We start from the raw sequence: 20,567 nt of genomic DNA, 5'->3' as shown, positions 1-20,567 counted from the left end.
AGAGTGCATCTGAATAACTATCATTAATGAAAGTAGGACCAGATGATTCATTCAAGCCACAACCCTACAATCATGTACTTTGCAAAGACAGTTACCTTGGCTAAACAAACCACCACTACAACCACTCTATATATGAAAAATAATAATTTGGAAAATACAATGATATTGTAAAAAACAAGAACTAAGATACATACCAGTACAATAGTATTATCAATTAGACTCACAATAATCACACTTCTCATTTTTACAGATTAACTTACAATAACCACATCTACATACTAAAATGCTAAAGGGTATAATTTAAATGCTGGTTTGTCCAACCTACACTTAGCCTGAGCTATGCATGAATACAATACAAAAAAGTTTATTTCATAACAAATATATCTGAGAGTGCATAAGCAACAGATTGCAGCAAATAGAATTTCATCCTGATGACTGTGGGGATGCAGAATCACTCTGCAACAAGCCAAATGCAGATTTATTGATCAAAAATGTGTAAGGTGGCACAGATAGTTTTTCATTTTAATTTGCTTTTCAATGCATGTTGCAAGTTCATTTGTAATTTTATTCCCATCTGATGAATGAGTTCCTAACTAGCACCACCACCAGCAAATACGTTATTCTATTACAATATTTAGAACTTTTAATATGTAAAAAGCTGGGATGAGAATCAGCACCTCCAAATCCGAGACCATGGTCCTCAGCCGGAAAAGGGTGGAGTGCCCTCTCAGGGTTGGGGGAGATATCCTGCCCCAAGTGGAGGAGTTTAAGTATCTCGGGGTCTTGTTCACGAGTGAGGGAAGAATGGAGCGTGAGATCAACAGGCGGATCAGTGCAGCATCCGCAGTGATGCGGGCTCTGCATCGGTCTGTTGTGGTGAAAAAGGAGCTGAGCCGTAATGCAAAACTCTCAATTTACCAGTCAATCTACCTTCCTACCCTCACCTATGGTCATGAACTATGGGTTGTGACCAAAAGAATGAGATCGCGAATACAAGCGGCTGAAATGAGTTTCCTCCGCAGGGTGTCTGGGCTTTCCCTTAAAGTTAGGGTGAGAAGCTCAGTCATCCGGGAGGGGCTCAGAGTAGAGCCGCTGCTCCTCCACATCGAGAGGAGTCAGATGAGGTGGCTCGGGCATCTGATCAGGATGCCTCCTGGACACCTCCCTGGTGAGGTGTTCTGGGCACGTCCAACAGTGAGGAGGCCCCGGGTAAGACCCAGGACACGTTGAAGGTCTATGTCTCCTGGCTGGCCTGGGAATGCCTTGGGATTCTCCCGGAAGAGCTGGAAGAAGTGGCCGGGGAGAGGGAAGTCTGGGCCTCTCTGCTTAAGCTGCTGCCCCCGCGACCCGACTTCGGATAAGCGGAAGAGGATGGATGGATAAAATGTAAAAAAAAAAAATTCATATGTGCTGTGACCAAGAAGCAGCAAATAAGAAGCTAACATTACTACATCACTAGTATGATCCTAAATTACACTCAGATGAGTGATCAGCTCAAGAACCAACAATTCTTTGTGCACATCATATGTACAGTATGTGCATCCTTTATGTGTATACTTTGTCAACCTACTTCACTCTGAAATAGATAATATAATACATATATTAAAAAATATAGCAAAAGCAATCTGTTTAAAGCAAATTCAGTAAACTATATCAAATATAAGTAAAAAAAAAAAAAAATACAGCTTTGCATCATGTTTCCTCCTTATTAAATGGGCCACCATGTGTAGGAAAGGTGAAACAGCATTCACTTTAATACAATTTTATAATATTGCACTTTGTTGTCACTGATTTCTAACCACCTTGTACATTTTAAATCATTATTGAATCTGTATTCTAATTACTTCTCTGATCACAGATAACTCACTTATAACCCAAAAGCACTGTCAAAAAATATAAAGCCAAAATATATTTTTGAGTCTGCAGGTGTCTTAACTAACCTCTATAACTGCTATTATTTTCATTTCACACTTGTAACATCCATCCATCCATTATCCAACCCGCTATATCCTAACTACAGGGTCACGGGGGTCTTCTGGAGCCAATCCCAGCCAACACAGGGTGCAAGGCAGGAAACAAACCCCGGGCAGTGTGCCAGCCCACCGCATGGCACGCACATACTCACACACACACACCAAGCACATACTAGGAACAATTTAGAATCACCAATGCACCTAACCTGCATGTCTTTGGACTGTGGGAGGAAACCGGAGCACCCAGAGGAAACCCATGCAGACACAGGGAGAACATGCAAACTTGGGTCTCCTAACTGCGAGGCAGCAGCGCTACCCACTGTAACACCATGCTGGCCTACTTGTAACATGTGAGAAAATAAGAATTTTAGATTGTGCCCAAAATATTCCCAGAAACTGCATTTTAATAATTAATATTTTTTAATACAAATTCCATAACGGTGGCACAGTGGTTGACACAGCTACCTCACAGATTCAGATACTGGGTTAAAATCACTCGGTCACTGTCTGTGTGAAGTTTACACATTCTCTTTCTGCCTGGGGTTTTCAACAAGTACTTCTACCCTAATTCCTTCTCTCTAACATAGATGAGCAGGTCAGGTTAATTTGAAGCAAATAAAAAAAGTAAAAAATCCATTGAGACTGAATTTGGGAGTGTGTAAGATTACAGCAGGCAATAAGATGGTGCCTCATCCACAACCGATTCATGTCTAGTGCATAATCCTGATATTATATGCTCTCATCAGTGGTTTATTGATTTATTCATTGCTTACTTTAAGTGTTTGGAAATTAATGGAGTTTTTCAATAGCAGAAATGAATAGTTATTACTTTTGCTGAAAGACAAACTTATGAATAGTAAAACTATTTTTGTCAGATGGTGTATGCCGTTACTTTCCTAGGCACTGAGTTTTGATTTGTTTGCATAGATGATGCATGTATTTCAAAGGTTCGCTTGCTTTTCTTACAGAGCTATGTAAACTATATTTTGCCCATTTCAGAAAAAGAGCACAAAGTGCTTAAATAAGCACACAGCAGGCTGTCGTCCTTCTCACCAATACCAGGATTGGTCATTCACACTTTCCTCTCACAGTCATAGTCTGTCATAATGATACTAAAAGAAAAAGCAGTCGGAGGGAAGGTCTAGAAATACCCCTGCTTGAATTGCTGATACTAACTGATACACCGTGCCCTATTAAATTATGTAAAAAATGCTGAGATCTCTAAATTTCTCACCTTGTTTTTCTTATTTATACTGCATGCAATCAACAACTGAATGTGAAATAATCATTGCCAAGATGAATATTATGAGCAACAACAATGCTCATGCTCATCAAGACTTTGTTCATTTTTAAAAACTGCAGATTCTATCTTCACATCATTTAAACTGACATTAACTAATTACTTAGAAGTATGGGTTTCAGATCTCCTATTAAAATGCAATATTATTTACAGTCATTTTAAATAAATGATGTTCATTGATGCTTAGAATTACAGCATTCTTGAATCACAGCAAACAATGCTGTAATGAAAAGCAGTAAAGATACAAATAAAATCCCTGATTATATCTTACTGAATGTAGGATGTACACCTTTTGGAAATCTTCAGGCCAGTAAATAGTTTTTGGGCATTTAAAACATTACAATTTGTATTCTCCATTCCCACCTGTTGATGTAGCACATGGGATTCTGACTATAGGTACACCAATATGAGAATTGTGGGTCAGTACTATAATACTTTTCTGTGCCACATATACCAGATCTGATGCTGATATTCATTATGTTCTACAATTGTCATTTTATGTTGTTTATATACAAAGAACAAACAAGTTTCTGTTTAAACATATTCTTTAGTAAACAGACGCTGTTTAAATAAGGTTCACATTTTATTTTGTCACCTTTGCCTATTAGCTCAGTTTAAGAGGAATCACCAAACAAAAAATAATACATATGAACATAGCTGATTTAAAAAGAGGCACAGCATTCTGCAACTATGAACACCATGATAATAATCTTCTATTTTCAGAGCATTTTGACTGAATATGCTAACTTTGTCAAATGACACTGTAAAGAAAGAAACAGCAGACCATGGTGCTGACAATGCTGGTTTTAGCTTTAGCTTTAAAGGTCATCTGTGTACTTCTCCAAGTGATGCCCTTTAAGATGACAATTATATTTACTACATTATAATTTTATATTAATGCTGCCACAAAAACATTTGCAAAATAAGTGCTGCATACTGCTATTCTGTTGTCACTGGCATTAATGGTGAAAAATAACAATTTATTTAGAACCACTTCACCAAAAAAGTATTCTGCAACTTGCACAATCCTCAGTAAGTATTTGATGTAGCTATAATAATGGGTCATCATATTGCTCTTACATATCTGAAAAAATAGTGATATTTAATTTTATTTTACTTTATTATTGGCCAATACCAATATGATATTTATTCCGCATTGCTAATTTTGAGCACATTTAAGAATTTAGGAATCAATCAAGAACTGGGTAGCACATAATATGCATTAATTACAAAAACAAAAACACAAATATATAAAGTACACAATTTCACAAAATATCAGCTGGCATGGGGCTTTAGTGGCTATCACTGTTGCCTCACACTGGGCTCCTCCACAGGGTAACCCTAAAATTAGTTTAAGTAGGTAAACGTAATAATCAGATGAACAAATAATGAATTTGATGAAAAAAAAAAAATTTAAGAACAGCTATAGAAAAAAAATACACTTCAAATAATCAGGATGGAGGGCAATTTAACTTATTCAGTATACACAATAGTCAATGAAATTAAAGCTAATCCTTAATGAGATTACATTGTTTGTTTCATTAATGACGGCACGCCTAATGACAGTCTTGCCAAATGATACAACAAAACTAATAGGTTTCACTATACATTTTACATTTTGGATACTTCTCTGTAAATGTATTGTTTTAAATATATATGCTTTGTTGGACAAGATGAGAACAATACTTGTAAACAGTAGATTAGACAGGAGTCCCCGTGGACTATGATGTTTGCTGATGACATTGTGATCTGTAGCGATAGTAGGGAGAAGGTAGAGGAGACCCTGGAGAGGTGAAGATATGCTCTAGAAAGGAGAGGAATGAAGGTTAGTAGGAACAAGATAGAATACATGTGTATAAATAAAAGGGTGGAAGACAAAGTCAGAGGGGCAAGATTGTGTTGGTTTGGAAATGTACAGAGGAGAGATGCTGAGTATATTGAAAGAAGGATGCTAAGGATAGAGCTGCCAGGCAAGAGAAAAAGAGGAAGGCCTAAGAGAAGGTTTATGGATGTGGTGAGAGAGGACAAGCAGGTGATGGGTGTAACAGAACAAGATGCAGAGAACAGAAAGATATGGAAGAAGATGATCCACTGTTGCGACCCCTAATGGGAGCAGCCGAAGGAAGAAGACAACGACTCGACTTGTAAACAGTAGATACTTACGAAGAGGTGGTTCTAATGGGTGACCAGTCCTTTGGCACCAGCCAGCTGGATGAATGTCAGGAGTGTCTGAGTCAACCCAATAATCATACTTGGAACTCCAGCCATCAAAGTGAATCTATTGGAAAGAGAGAATGCATTACAGTTACAGTGTGTTATATGTTTTTCATATGCTTTAATTGAAAATTTACCTTGACTGACTTTAATTAAAAAAGTATTTAGCGCCATCTTGCTCTAAAATGCCTTTTGAAAATGCTTCTTAAATGCATTTCAAAATAAATACTTCTCTCTGCTTCTACTGTGAAATTTATTTTTTAAGAACTTGTTATCAATTACCTATTATATGTTAATGTTACATATAAAAAAATCTGTAGGTTCATTCCTTGTTTATCAAGGTAGATAACTGATGAGGTAAGGTGTTAGTACTCTAGTAGGTGCATTTTGTTAAATTGTTAAGCAGAACAGATAATTTAAACAAGAAGAGCACTTAATAGTGAAATTCAGTAAGGCAGTGGAAAGGCGATGGCTGAATATTTCTGCATTAAAAGAGGAAAGTGAAGGTCAGGCTCTATCAATTTTCTGTCAAGTGGTAGAAAGATATACAAAGATGTAACTTTGAAAATTCTGAGTGTCACCAAGCAAACCTCCAAGGTTTGGCACAGTGGATGATGGAAAATGTTTACAGTAGATGAACACTGGCAAGAAGGAATCAAGCCACTGTTGAATGATCTACAGGATTTAGTTATGTTTAACTGCTAATTTCAGATGATTAATAATCACACAATCACAGAAATCTTTCTCAGCAGAATTGACTTTGCCTGTATTTGATAAGCAATTAGGACATGGCTTGACGTAAAGCTGGATATCATGCACATACAAAGAATGGATTCAGCAACCTAATGGAACAAGGGACAAACCATGGAAATGTGTAGAACTGGAATATGCAATTGTAATATAAGATATATATTGACTAAAGTCTCAAGAATATGGATCAGGATGCAGGAAAGCTTGGGAGTTTTTTATTCCAGTGAGAAAAGCATTTTTTATTTTTATTTTACAATTAACATTGCAAATGTAATTTACTATTTAGAGTTTTATGGTTTTAGAATAACCACTAAACAATAAGTTCAATCAATAAACCTAATCAATGTCTTAGTCATTGTAGCTACATTAAACAAGCAAAATAAAAACAAAAGTTAGTAGATAATAAGTAAAACCACAGCACAAAAAATTACTTGTTAAGTTTTCCAAACAAAATATTTACTCAATTAGCTAATATGAATATTTAGCCAGGTGCAGTAAGCAGTAGGTAAAGACTAAGAACATTTATTGTTTTTTTATTTTAACAGCACTCCAATGACTCTCATTAACTAATGGTGTCAATCACCTTGATAAAATTATACTTAAAGATGACAGAGGAAAAACATTAAAACTATTACAGCGCCTATAATTGTAAATTACATTGACTAAAACAGAAAAATAGCGCAGAAAAATATACTTTTTTATGTATGCACATACATACAGCATATAGTATACAATTTAAGTTAATAAATATACTAAACATGTTTTGCATTTTAACTCTAGAATTTTTGTAAATATGTATCATGAATTCTCTGTGTATCTGGTGAATTTCTATAAAAGTGGAAAATTTACAAAATATGCCTGGCTGTTCTGATTTTTTTTTTTATTTTTTTAAAACACACAAATGTAAACTACACACAAGTTTAAAATTCCATCCATCACGGGGGTCTGCTGGAGCCAATCCCAGCCAACACAGGGCACAAGGCAGGAACCAATCCTGGGCAGGGTACCAACCCACCGTAGCAAGTTTAAAATTCTTTGGCAGAATTAATTCCAAATATTTTTCATACTTTGTTTTGGCTCAAGTTAATTTATTAATGTTACAGCTTAAAGACTAAAGATTTTTCATAACAAAAGTAATTTCATAGAAATGCTTATTTTTGTCTTTTTCATACATTTAGATAACACTATATTTAAAGAGTAGGGGTTCACCGCAGCTCACTTTGCTCGCCAGTCACTTCACGTCTCTGCCACGTGTGTTGTGAAGAGGGGGGCTAAACACACCCCAAGGAGACATGGTCGCTCCTCTGAAACGGTGAAACAATGGGAAACAAATACAGTTTATTTTACCTCCTCTTTGCTCAATCAGCTTCTGGCTTGCTGCTACTATGCCACGGGATCTGCATCTTGCAAGGCGCTTCAAGTATTTAAAAGCCTATACAGCAGCTGTCCTACTCTTTGTCATTTATTTCCAGCCCCGGGTGTGGTTAAATCTCTTGGCATGAATTCTCATCTTGCGGGACATGAGTTCTTGATATTTTTTAGTTTTGAACTTAAAAACGGAATAAGAATTTGAAAATCTATCAACATCACATTAAAGTTAGATACATTCTGAAAATAAAGATACCAAACATATATATGTAGGTTTTACAATAAAACAGACTTAAAGCGTGGCTTAGGGTTTTATATATATTTCTATATACTTATATTTATTATATATTTTATATATACTTCTTTCTCTATACTGTATATATCTCTATATATATATATATATATATATATATACACACACAATACACATACAGTGGAACCTCAGTCTGCGAGTAACTTGGTTTACGAGTGTTTTGCAAGACGAGATAAATTTTTTAATAATTTTTGACTTGATAAATGAGCGATGTCTTGCAATACGAGTAGTATGGATACACTTTGTCTGCTCAGCATCATGTGATCACAACTGAGCTGATGGTTCTTCTCTCTAGCGTGCATCTCTCACTTGCTCGTGCACGTCTCTCTTTCTCTCTCCTTATCTCTCTAGCGCGTGTCTCTCTCTCTTTCTCTCTCTCTCTCCTCTTGAGGGCAATCGTCTCCTATCCTCCATCTGAATGTCCGCGATTATTTTTGGATACGCTTATAGGGCGATCCGCTACAGCGCTGTGAGACTGCGATTGCTTTGGGACACTCTTCCGCATGTCGTCTCGTTGGGTGGAATCCCACAAGAGTTTAGAAACTTACTTACACCAGCCATGATTCTTTTTAAAGGTAAAGTGCACGTTAATTTGTTTTATGTATTTTTACTTTATATTTTGTATTAATCATTTTTATATGAATTGTTTTGGGTTGTGGAACGAATCATCTGAGTTTCCATTATTTCTTATGGGGAAATTCACTTTGATATACAAGTGCTTTGGACTTTCCGGAATGAATTATGCTCGCAAACCGAGGTTCCACTGTGTATATACAGTATATACATATATACATATATATATATATACATATATATATATATATATACATATATATATATATATATATATATATATATATATATATATATATATATATATATATATATATATATATATATATATATATATATATATATATATATATATATATATACACACAGTATATATACATATATAAGAGAGAGATAGAGACAAGAAGCCTTAATGTGTCCAGTGTTTGAGACATTACAGAGTTGTGGCATTTTCTGGGTGGAGACTGCCTCAGTGAGGAGGGGCTTTCTCCAATCTGCGTATTACACTAATTTCTACTATCAAAAAAGCAAAGTATCACATAATTGTTATGTCTCCAGTTTATGTACAGTACACTGTTACATAACCCTTACCTTTAAAAGGTTGATGTGTGCAACCCTAACTTTGGATTTTAAAAGTTTTGACAATAGATGAATAGCATTAACTGATCAGTTCTTTTCTAGTAATTAGTAGCATAGTTTGATTTTGTTGTGTAGCTAAAAAACACAAATTAAGAACCACCAATGTGACCTCGAAAGTAATTATAAACAGTTTATAAATTGTTTTTTCATCAAAATCTTTTTTCCTACTTTTCACATACAATATTAAATTAAACATATGGTCAGAATATTGTATTGGCTATTATAGGGCACCACAGTAAAGCATCTCAGCAATTCATGTCTTGTCCTTATCTCACCAAGTTATCTGAAAAAGGACATTTGAACAGGACAAGACTCCATAAAAGCTTATAAATGTTACTGTCAAATTGAATTAAGCTCTACTCCAAACATCCACTGGGTTATACAGTATATTCTTTTGCTGACATTAGGAAGGACTGACTTGGAAAGGCGATAGTGGTTAAGCCCTGAAAAAGGAAAAAAAAAAAACTTGCTGTGAACACCTGTTAGCAACCCTTGCGACACAGAGAATAATTAGGGGTCTTTTTTGACCTGTATGACCTTAATACTCTGAAGCCAATTCTCAGGAGTTTTGTTCAAGGTGATTTGATAATCAGCACAAGCACATGATTAAACATATAATTAGTGAGAATTACAGAGAATCTTCAGAGTGAGGGATCCTTCAAAGTATGAAATCATTTCAAGTCTCTTTATCTTGTTGCATCTGGTTGCACTGCATCCACAAAATTCATATTTTTAAATTAAAGTAGTAGCTGCCCATAATAACTTTTGTGTTACTTGCTTATAATCCTGCCTGTCTTCTTATGGCTTAAGTGCTATGGAAATGGACAGAATCGGAGCGGACAAGATATCAGTTCTTTCCAAGTCCTTTTTTTAAATTGTTAGAAACATATTATTTAAGTTTCTTGTCTTTTTTAACTTAACCTTTTTTATAACTTTTGTTTGTTAGTTAAACTGGCTTAATTCACTCACGTTGTGCTTGTGATTGTGGGCTCTAAGGAGCAGTTTCAGGACTTCTAGTGGCCTGTATAAATCTTGATGGGTGAAGAATGTCTTTGCAGGCTATCTCCTTGATTATGATTATTGTTAGTATAATACTATATACTGCCTCTTTATATCAATAAATTTAAAATTATCAAGGTCCAGGAGCATAATTAGCTATTTCCATTTCTTTCCGCCAGCTGAACACCTAGAAGTTACAATATAGTTTTTTTTAAGTATCGAGTTGGAAGAACATTCCAGACATTTAGGAGATGTGCACCAAAGACAGATTTTTCAATAACAGCACAAACATAATAATGTAAAATGAGGTTATACTTGCAAATGAATTAGATTTTATAAAGAAGTGAAACAAGTACAAAACTGTTGTTACCAGTAGGCTGCTTCAGGAAACTAAACTCACAATTGTAGACAACTGACTGTCCATGGCCGAAAGATAAGAGGATATCAAGAATTGTAAAGTTCCAGTCAGTGCAATTATGAAAGGATGTTTAAGCTGCTCAACAATAATAATGCTACTCTTTATGATGAGCATGGATAGCATTTTTGTGGACTCCAAAGATGGGAATCTCAAGGAGAAGGACCTGGGTTAGGATGGATGAATAGACTACTAAAATTTATGGTTGCTTTCTGTGTTTTCAAACTTGTGTGTAACAATGTGTTAATGTACTGAAGGAGGGTTTCCATCATTATTTTTATAAGGTTGAACTCTCATTAAACACTGCTACAACACTTTTAGAGTTTGAATGTACATATATTAGTTAACAGTTCAAATACATGGCATAATATCTACCTTTTATATGTAAAAATTCGTGGCCATGCCTTTCCCTTCTGATGAGTAAATGCTAAACTACCTTTGTTTATACCAATATCAACTAAACAAAACATAGAAATATATCCTGAAATCGATTTCCCTTTGTGCGTAATCTGTCAACTATCATTGTACCAAGTTTAGTTGTCATATTCCATGCAAATGCCTCACAACCAAAGTCCCCTTAAGGAAACATTTAGCCTCTTGTATCTAACACTTACATATTTTATTAATTACAAAGAATATATATATATATATATATAATACAGTACATACAGTGGGGGAAATAATTATTTGATCCCCTGTTGAATTTGATAGTTTATTCACAAATAAATAAGCAATCTGATAATATTAGTGATAGTTTCATTTTAATGGAGAGAGACGGAATATTAACCAAAAATCCAGAAAAACCACATACCATAAAATGTATAAATTGATTTGCATGTCATTGAGTGAAATAAGTATTTGATCCCCTACAACCCAGCTAGAATTCTGGCTCCCACAAATTATAATCAATAAATCAATCAATTACATATACTACTGATCTCAACTCTGTGGAAGCCGGAAGTTAATATGTAATGATGTGTAATGTGGGCTGTCACAGAGGCAGTTTGTTTCCTGCCTTTTATGCATGCCCATGACGTTTTATATGTATAACCTATCACAGACAACTATACATCATTTCAATGGGCTGAAACTGAGCTATCCAATGGTAATGAGCCTTGCACTGTATGTGGTTTGACGCAGTTGAGATAGTTGATCAACGTAGATTCACTTAATTGTGATAAGCTGCTGGCCTCAGGGTATGCACATGCAAATCACATATTTTAATAATGATAGCGAGTAGACAACATGGAAACTAATGATTTATTTGAAAAGAGACATTTTTGGGCATGTAAAATTAACATTTTTGTTTTTGCTTGAGTTGTGGGGTTTACTGCAACATACACAGACAACTTTGAAATATGGCTGTGTCCTGCCGCTGGGACACCTTCTGCATAAGTGACTACATATATATTTCTATACATACATACATACATACATACATACATACATATAAAAAAATGTGTTTGTTTTATAAATGGCCAATCATCTGCCAGTCTTAAGAAGTTAAGAATATAAGCTAAGTGAAAGCTCTGAATTTCCCACTCACTCTCTGGATTTGATGGTTTGTATCTTTAACAGAGTGGAGAATTAAGTATTATTTATTTAAAAATTTTCAGCCTATCCAAATGTGTGCATTTATATTTGACAATGTGACTTCAAGCCTCATTTCTGCCATTCATTGACATTACTTATGCTCCTGTTATTAACAAATTGAAGCAGCTTCCATGTCCTTTACTTTGTTTAATATGGGAGTGTGTAAGTTAAGCAAATGGCACACTCTTATTGCTAAGCAGCTTCCACAGATCTGGCAACATTGAAGTGTGAGTGAAGAACACAGCAAGTTGTAATCAAACACCTGCCATACATTTACTAAAATGGGAGTATGTGTAAAATTGACCATATACCGAGACTGCCAAGCACCTTGCTTTTTTTGCAAAACAGAAGGAATAAGTGTACAGAGGGTTTTATAAACTGATTAACTGCCATATATTTACTCACAGAAACACATAAAGATGGATTTAAAATTAATGGGTAGGAAAACTTTGGGTTGTTTATAATAATTCTTTGTATTTATATAGCGCTTTTCTCACTACTCAAAACACTCAGCAGTTGCAGGTTAAGGGCCTTGCTCAAGGGCCCAACAGAGCAGAGTCCCTTTTGGCATTTACGGGATTCAAACCAGAAAACTTCCGATTGCCAGTGCATTTCCCTAACCTCAGAGCCACCACTTTGGGTTGTTTGGGTGAAACCATACACTAAGTCTCCAACTAAGAAGCACAGTAATGATAGTTTTCTTCCCGAAACTAGAAGCATGCAAATGTGCTAGCCCTGTCAAAGATGTTAAGCAACACATCTATTTAACATGAACTGCTGATCATTACACTACGGCAATTTAGTACTGTACTATTCATGTTGCATATGTAAATCTAGTAATTACTAACAGTAACCATTTTATTTAAAAAGGAGTAAATATGACATTGTATGTTCAGGACACAAAGAATCAGAGTTTTAAAATAAAAAAGTGTTTAAAGCTATGTAGTGTTATTAAACAATCACAAATAATGTTGTGTGGCCAAACTGCTCATTAACATTCTGACCAACTACAAATGATTTCACTTGAATGTATTCTGTGGCCTGATAATGTAGTCAATTTGCTCATATAAACACAAACAGACCAGACACACAAACTGCATATTTCAAAGCTTTTGTTTTAATTATATCATTCTGTGCAAACAGGCCAGAATAATTTATTTATATGAAGTTACCAAATTCCAGCCATATATCTACTTAACACGATAACCAAGTGAAGCAGACAGAAAGCAGGATTGATGTACTGAGTCTTGTACTAGTGAACCAAAATGCTAATGGAAAGCATTGGTTGGTGTTAATGGGGGAGGAGTAAGTTTTACTTAGCTAATCTCTAGCTTTATTTGCTGCTACATAAATTAATGGATTACAAGCCAGTGGTTTGAGATTTCTCTTTTATTTCCCTTTACAGGCAATTATGATATAATATTCTAATCTCACTTAAAAAATTGAGGATTGTGAGAGGGCTAGAAACTGTGGTAGAAGTATATGGTGCAACGCAATAAATAGTCCTGGACAGAGTGCCAGTCCACTGAAAAAATTAATTTAAACACCTATACTCATGCTCATACCTCACACAGTGCCACTTTGGAGTTAGAAGATGTGAAAATGTAGCAGGAAAACTGGTGTACCTGGAGAAAAACTCATACCAACACTGATAGCATATACAAACTCCCAAATGATGATTGGGTATGCACTTCGTACCCAGGACACCTGTCCCAGAAGGCAAATGTGTTTATGTGGAAATCAACAGCACAATGCCCTCTGAGGGAAAAAGTCTACTATGGTACTAAAAGCTTAAAATCAACATCTAGTATAGGTTTATAAGTGCACAATAAGACTAGCAGACAAGAGCATCTTTGTCAGTCAAAATGACCTATGATTACTGCAATTTTTCCAACCACAGTTATGTAGTGTTTTGTGTAATCAATAATCACAAAGAATGTTTCATAGGGAATTGAGTATGTATTAAAAGCCAAAACTCTTGAGACTAATTTTGGAAGACAAAATGGATCATTTGTCAAATCAATTACTTTTGAAATAGTTTTTTTTTGGTATGCAAATGGATCACATGCAAAATAACAATTTAAACTCAAAGAAAACTGAAGAGAATTAACAATTTATTTATTTTTACTTTGATATTCAATTATATGTCTCGTAATGAAAATGCAGAACATTACAAAGAAAATGAGGCATTGGGTCACAAGATCAAGACAGATTGTTAGAATAATGAAAAAGGTTTGTAAAATGTGAAAAAATATAAGTCTTTGCATTCTATCCCAATCCATCCCAGCTGTCCCCCAAATATGCAGGCACAAACAATGTTCTGTAAAATCCAACATGGCTAATACTGTATTCATGAGTTTCAAAAACGTGCCACAAAAAATACATTTGCATGGACTATTTCTAATCACTCTGTCCTAATAAAAGGTAAGGCATAAAATGTTAATATAAAATATAATAAAGCAAACAGTAAAAAATATTTTAATATGAATAACTAGAGTGGACAACTAACTAATTATTAGGAAAAACAAACAGAATAAGAAAGGCTCCTTACATAAAATATACTATGTTTTTAACCTTTAAGTCTAAAACTGAAGAATGTGTTTATCTGGCTGTTTTAATTGTTTCTGAAAATTGCTTATGACAATGTACCAATAACATTAACAGAAATAAAAAAAAGAAAGTAGTTTTTTTTATTTCATATAAATGTATAGTTTTACTACAAAAAAAAAAGTACATGTCTTCATTTACATATCTTATTATGCAGCACCATGGCCAGATTAAGACCTCCACAGGCCCTGGGTGATATAATGAATAGAGCTGCTTTACAGAGACTTGATCTCACTTTTAACAATTCATTTAAGTGCACCCTGGTCATCTGATGCAGTGTGGTTGTTCACACTATTGTACTAGGCATGCAGACACTTGATCGTTTAATTCATCTTTTCTTGTAATCTGGTTGGTAGGGAGGTAAGGTAGTGTCCCCCTCCTCCTGCCCATTAGTGATTTTGGACACTCAGTAATTTCATGGAGCAACCCCACTTTTTGATTTCGGAATGTAGACACACATCATTTCTATAAGTGGAGGGACGGGGCTGTAAGATGAAAAGTTTCCTTGCTGTCAAGGGCCCCGGGCATGGGCAAGGAACACCATGATGGCAGATCCATTCCTGTGCCGCACTTAATAGATGGTTAATTTAAGATAAATGATAAAGTATAAAGAACAGCTGACTAACAAGAAACAGGAAGCTATGCATCCAAGAAGGTACTGCAAATGATCGAAAGATTACTAAGACATTCAATGTGTCTTCTCATATTTTGCTAGGAAGTTTCTGGGACTGTGAATATGTTTTACATTAAAAGTGACCTTTCACTTGATCCATAAACAATATTGCATAATAGGCACCAACATTTTCACAAGTGACTTTTAATGACACTGAAGGCAATAGCTCACATTTCAGAGATTTTTTCCATTGTGTTATTGTATGACCAGGGTTGTTGCCGTGGGTCAAGATTATTTTTTTCTCTATTTAAACTTTTTGTTGTTTTTTTAAATAAACGTTTGTATTGTGTTATTAATTCTGGTTTGGTATTTTGCTGTTTTTTGCATTTTATTTATGTGAATTTTGTATTAATTGTTCTCTTCATCCTTCTTATCTCCTATATGTACAGCCCAAGGAGACAGGGTATCCCAATTTTGCAGAAGTAGCAATGCTGGCTGTTTTTATGATTCTTATAATTGATGATTCTTGTTAGCATATCTTAGCTTTGACCATTTCTTTGTCTTTAACTTGCTCTTATTGATTTGCTGATTTTCAGATTTCTTTGCATTAAGGCAAAGCTCATCTTTTGCTCTTTTGTTCCTATATTACTACCATTTGTGCACTTTTTAAAATTCTTTTTTCTGTCTTATTTTCCTTCAGCTTTTGAGTATTTTTTCTGGCAGATTCTCTGTTTGATTCATTTTGCTGAAATTCATATTTATATTTTTAGCTTCTTTGTAGTGCTTGTATCACTAAAAACAGAGTTCTATGTAGTAATACACTAGTAGACTGATTCAATCATTGTTTTCAACAAAAGATAATTATCAATAAAGAAAATAAATGAGAAGAAAAGTTATTAAGGTGTTCTACAAAGTGCATACCTTTATTCTATAATCATCAACATCCACTATGGTGGCAACACGTATTAGCATGGGATTACGCTTATCCACAGCCTCTAGCTTCAGTTTAGACGTGAACCCATGACGTTTTTTCTGTAAAAATAATATTTTTCATTAAATAAATTGATAAATCCAATAATTTTTGTAATCCCAAATTTTATTTCTCATGGCAGCTGAGAACAGTAGCAGTATGTACATATACTAATCCAGTTTAAGGTTGGCAATTAACCTAACATGGATATCTTTTATGATTTAAGTGGAAACAGAAGCACCATAAAAATGTGAATACTGGAAGGATATGTAAACTTAAAATATGTAGTGTCAAGGAGGGGAATCAATCCCATATCTATAGATCTATGTGGCAGCAGAACTAAAATGTTTGTGTCACCATGACACGCTTAATTATAAACATATGCTTTATAACAGTAACAATTTAGAACAATACATCTGTATGGTACATTAACCTAAGGGACTATTTACTATTTTCATAAGGATTGTAAGATGGCACCTCATATTTAAGTGTACATTATATTAATACCTTAACCCTGAAAACAATTAGTGCATTTATCATACTTTTGCTATTCTGTTGCATACAATTTTACTGTCTTATATTTCATAATGACACTATATAGAGGTTTTTCATACTTTTTTAATATATGGACTTACTGCAACACTTACCACAGTCCATCAATTCCATAAAAGATTTTTTTTCTCCATTCTTAAACAAAAAGATACTCTCCCAAAGATCAAAACCCATTCAAAATAAATTATTGACCTGTGAGTGTAATTCTTTTTTTGAAAAATTCAGCATTGGTAAAAATTTTCATAAAATAAAGAACTATAATATTAATTGAATTCCCTTACATTTAAAGGGTAAAAAGATACAATATATCAGTAAGTGGCAACCAATGAAGATGTATTATTTGGAAGTGATAAACATTTTCTGCAAACTAGCAATTTGTGTTTTTCTCCTTTTTTCAAGGCTAACGGTAAAATATGTTCTTTTTCACCTGTTAATATTACATAAGAAAGTTGACAAATACAGGGGACTTTGCAGTCCATCAAGGGTGTTTGTTTAACTAATAGCTAAGCTGTTCCAATATATAATCCAGATATTTCTTAAAGGTTGACAAGGTTTCTGTATAAGCTACATTGGTTGGTAGTTTGCTCTAGATTCTTACAACTTGTGTGAAAGTGAGGGTAAATGTACTTCCCCTTAATTTCTAATGGTGTCTTTGAGTATGTGATTTATCTTTAAGTTGAAAGAATTTAGATGGACTTACTTTATTAATGGCTTTGAGTTTTTTGAAGACCTGTATTAGGTCCCCATGCAGTCTCTCTGTCTTGGGATGCATTAAGTTGCTCTTGTCTGCACATTTTCAAGTGATATGTTTTCTTTTTTTGTAGTATGGTAAGCAGAACTGCACACAATACCCCACATTCAGTCTCACTAATGAATTATACAGTCTAAGCAAAATATTGCTTGATTTATTTTCAATAGTTTTAACAATCTATCATAACATTTTATTTGCCTTTTATATTGCTTCAGCATATTGTTTAAACTTGAAAACATTGTTTCAACATAAACACAATAAATCTTTTTCAGAAATGACTTCAGGAGAGTGTCCCTGTTCTTATATTTATAATTGATGTTCCTGTTTCTCACATACAACACTTTGCACTTTTCTGCAATATACTTCTTTCTCCAGGTGTTTGCCCAGTTCTGAAGTATGTCCATGACTTTTTGAATTCTTTTTGTTGTCTCCTCAGTTTCTACAATTCCTCCAATTTTAGTGTCATCTGTGGCACTAAAATTCCTTTTTTACAAGTTTACTAACTACAGCTGAATCAACAATAACATTGCAATAAATCAAAAAGTGTTCTGAAGAAAAAAACTGCAAATGCAAAAGACATTTTTGTATCAAAAGAACCCCTGATTAGTGTTAAGTCCATATATTAAAAGGGTGGAGATCATGATTAATCGTTACAAGAAACAATCTCAGTGTTCTTACACTGTACACAAACTTACTGATTTCTAAACTGATCATTTTAGAAGTCTTTAGAAGTTTTTCAGGTTTTACTTTTTTATAACAATGAGAACCCTAAGAAATTATAATAATTCAAATATTTTTCATTTAAATATATACTTTATGAATAGACCATATTAATGATGACCACTACTTTTAAAGATTAAAATATTTTATTTAAAAAATATGAATGAATTTCAAATGTGACATTTATTTTTGATAGACTTACAAACTAATACAGTGACTACAGGTATTTTGCAAAGGATTGTTTACACAACAATACTAACTTTTACAAGTTAAAACCTACTACATTAACACAATATTCACCTGTTTAAACACACTGCCAGGAACTGCTAATGTATTTGTTTCTTGTAAATATTCTTCCCATAAAAAACGCTCTGGCCTAGGATGGCCTGCAAAAGAGACAAACAAAATATGAATTTAACATTATTAATCACAAAAATCTATACTTCATGTTTCTAGTGTTTTGTATTGTAAAAGAAAATAAATACCCGTATTTAACACGTTTGGTCCTGTTAAATTATTAAGTCTTCATTCTTGAAAGTGAGAACCATAATTAGTACATAGAAATATCATAAAATGTGGCCTAAAAAAATCTATGAATTTAAAAGAACACAACAAAGACACATTTTTAATTGGTTTAATACAATTCAGAATATGCATTGTACAAGTGTATGTGCTAACAAACAAAAAAACATTCACAGTCAAAAAGGAGAAAAAGAAAACAAAAATATTACTAACAGTAATATTTTTTCAAAAGTATACGTTTTAGTCTTTTTTGCAGAGTCCAATAACCAAGGTCAGGTACCTGATTTGAAATGTTGCTCTTGATGTAACGAAATTAAAGAGCATGATAGCCTAGAGGCTGTTTTTGTTTGGGTGTTTTATAAAGTAGGCTAACGTTGTGGATAAAAATCTCAAAACCATAAATAGGTTTGCCAAAAAAGTGAATTAATGACAGTTTTGCTCACCTCTAATCATATATTAAAGTTAAGTGTTTGATTTACACTCTTATGTGATCATTAATGACAAGACCATGTGGTAATGTATAAGCTTGTTTGATCCAGCAAAACAGACTGAACACTGATTTTAAAACTTTTCAATAATAATTTTAAATATATCAACTGGTAAATAGCATAACTCCTCAAAAAAATGAAAGGAACACTTTTTAATCATCAAGTCCTTTCGTTCCTAACACATTACCCAGTCCATATCAGTATAAATTTCAAGCATGTTTTTTTTTCCATTGAGATGTGATGTTTTCAAAGTGTTCCTTTAATATTTCGAGCAGTTATTTATATATATGGGACTTGGGTACCGTCGATGCCGCCAGGGGGAGCTATGAAAGGACCTGGTGAGTCATGCTTCCCTTGCAGCCTGGAAGTACTTGGAAGTCATGAGAACGGAAGCCCCACAGTACTTCCGGGCTGATTAAAGATTTGAGATTCTCCAATCTGACCCGGAAGTACTGGCAAGTCACGTGGGAAGAACAGCAGGAGCACTTCCGGGTTAAGAACTATATAAAGGACTGGTGGAGACCCAGCAAGCAAGCCGGAGTTGAGAGGGAATTGACAGAGCTTGCTGGGAGGTGTGGAGGAGAGAATAATTATTGTATTTATTATATTACTTGCCTGTATATTGTGGCTGTGGTGCTTTAAAGGCACTATCTATGGAAGAACTAATTAAAAGAATCATTCTTGGTGCTTTTACCTGGTGTCCTGGACATTTGTCTGTCTGGTTAGAGGAGCAACAACATCCTCTAGTGTCACAATATGAGTAGGTAGGTAGGAGAGTGTGTCCAGGGGGAAGCGGGGGTGTTGAGGGGGTTAATGATGTGGGGTTAGGAGGGCGTTGGTCGTAAACATTTATTTATTATGAGGATGTTCTTCTTAAGCTCTTCATTGGGAAACAATGGCGGCACTCACAGACGCTGCGGCTTTGTGCTCCCTGAATAGGTGCTCTTTTCTGCTATTATTTTTCTTAACATTGACTTTCATCGTTTTACACACGGAAGAGAGCATCCACTACAGTCGTCAAAAGCTTCTACAGATCAGCTCTAATAACAAAGTATAATTATTATAACATAGAAGCAATACCACAGGAGATTCTCAGATCACCGGGACTTACGTTGACTCCAACTCTCGGAAGACGACAACACAACAGGCACAGGGAAAGGAAACAAAAAAGAGGCAAGTGAGCAGGATTACTAACTAGGCTAAAGGC

General features: G+C 34.5%; 1 protein-coding gene across 2 annotated transcripts in view; it reads right to left on the bottom strand.

The window, feature by feature from the left end:
* Positions 1-20,567, bottom strand: part of LOC120530360 (lethal(3)malignant brain tumor-like protein 4) — a 478,825-nt gene that overhangs the window by 264,914 nt on the left and 193,344 nt on the right. The window contains exons 10-12 of one of the 2 annotated variants that reach the window (XM_039754804.1): positions 18,651-18,736; positions 16,279-16,389; positions 5,437-5,551 (exon numbers count right to left, since the gene is read on the bottom strand). In XM_039754804.1, the coding sequence (XP_039610738.1) occupies positions 5,437-5,551; positions 16,279-16,389; positions 18,651-18,736 (312 nt within the window). The remainder of the gene's footprint in view (positions 1-5,436; positions 5,552-16,278; positions 16,390-18,650; positions 18,737-20,567) is intronic. The other variant, XM_039754805.1, reaches the window with a different exon arrangement.

This window comes from Polypterus senegalus, chromosome 5 (assembly GCF_016835505.1).
Source record: "Polypterus senegalus isolate Bchr_013 chromosome 5, ASM1683550v1, whole genome shotgun sequence".
NCBI lineage: Eukaryota > Metazoa > Chordata > Cladistia > Polypteriformes > Polypteridae > Polypterus > Polypterus senegalus.
Note: the sequence above shows the minus strand (reverse complement) of the source record. Positions and strands in the feature narration are given on the sequence as shown.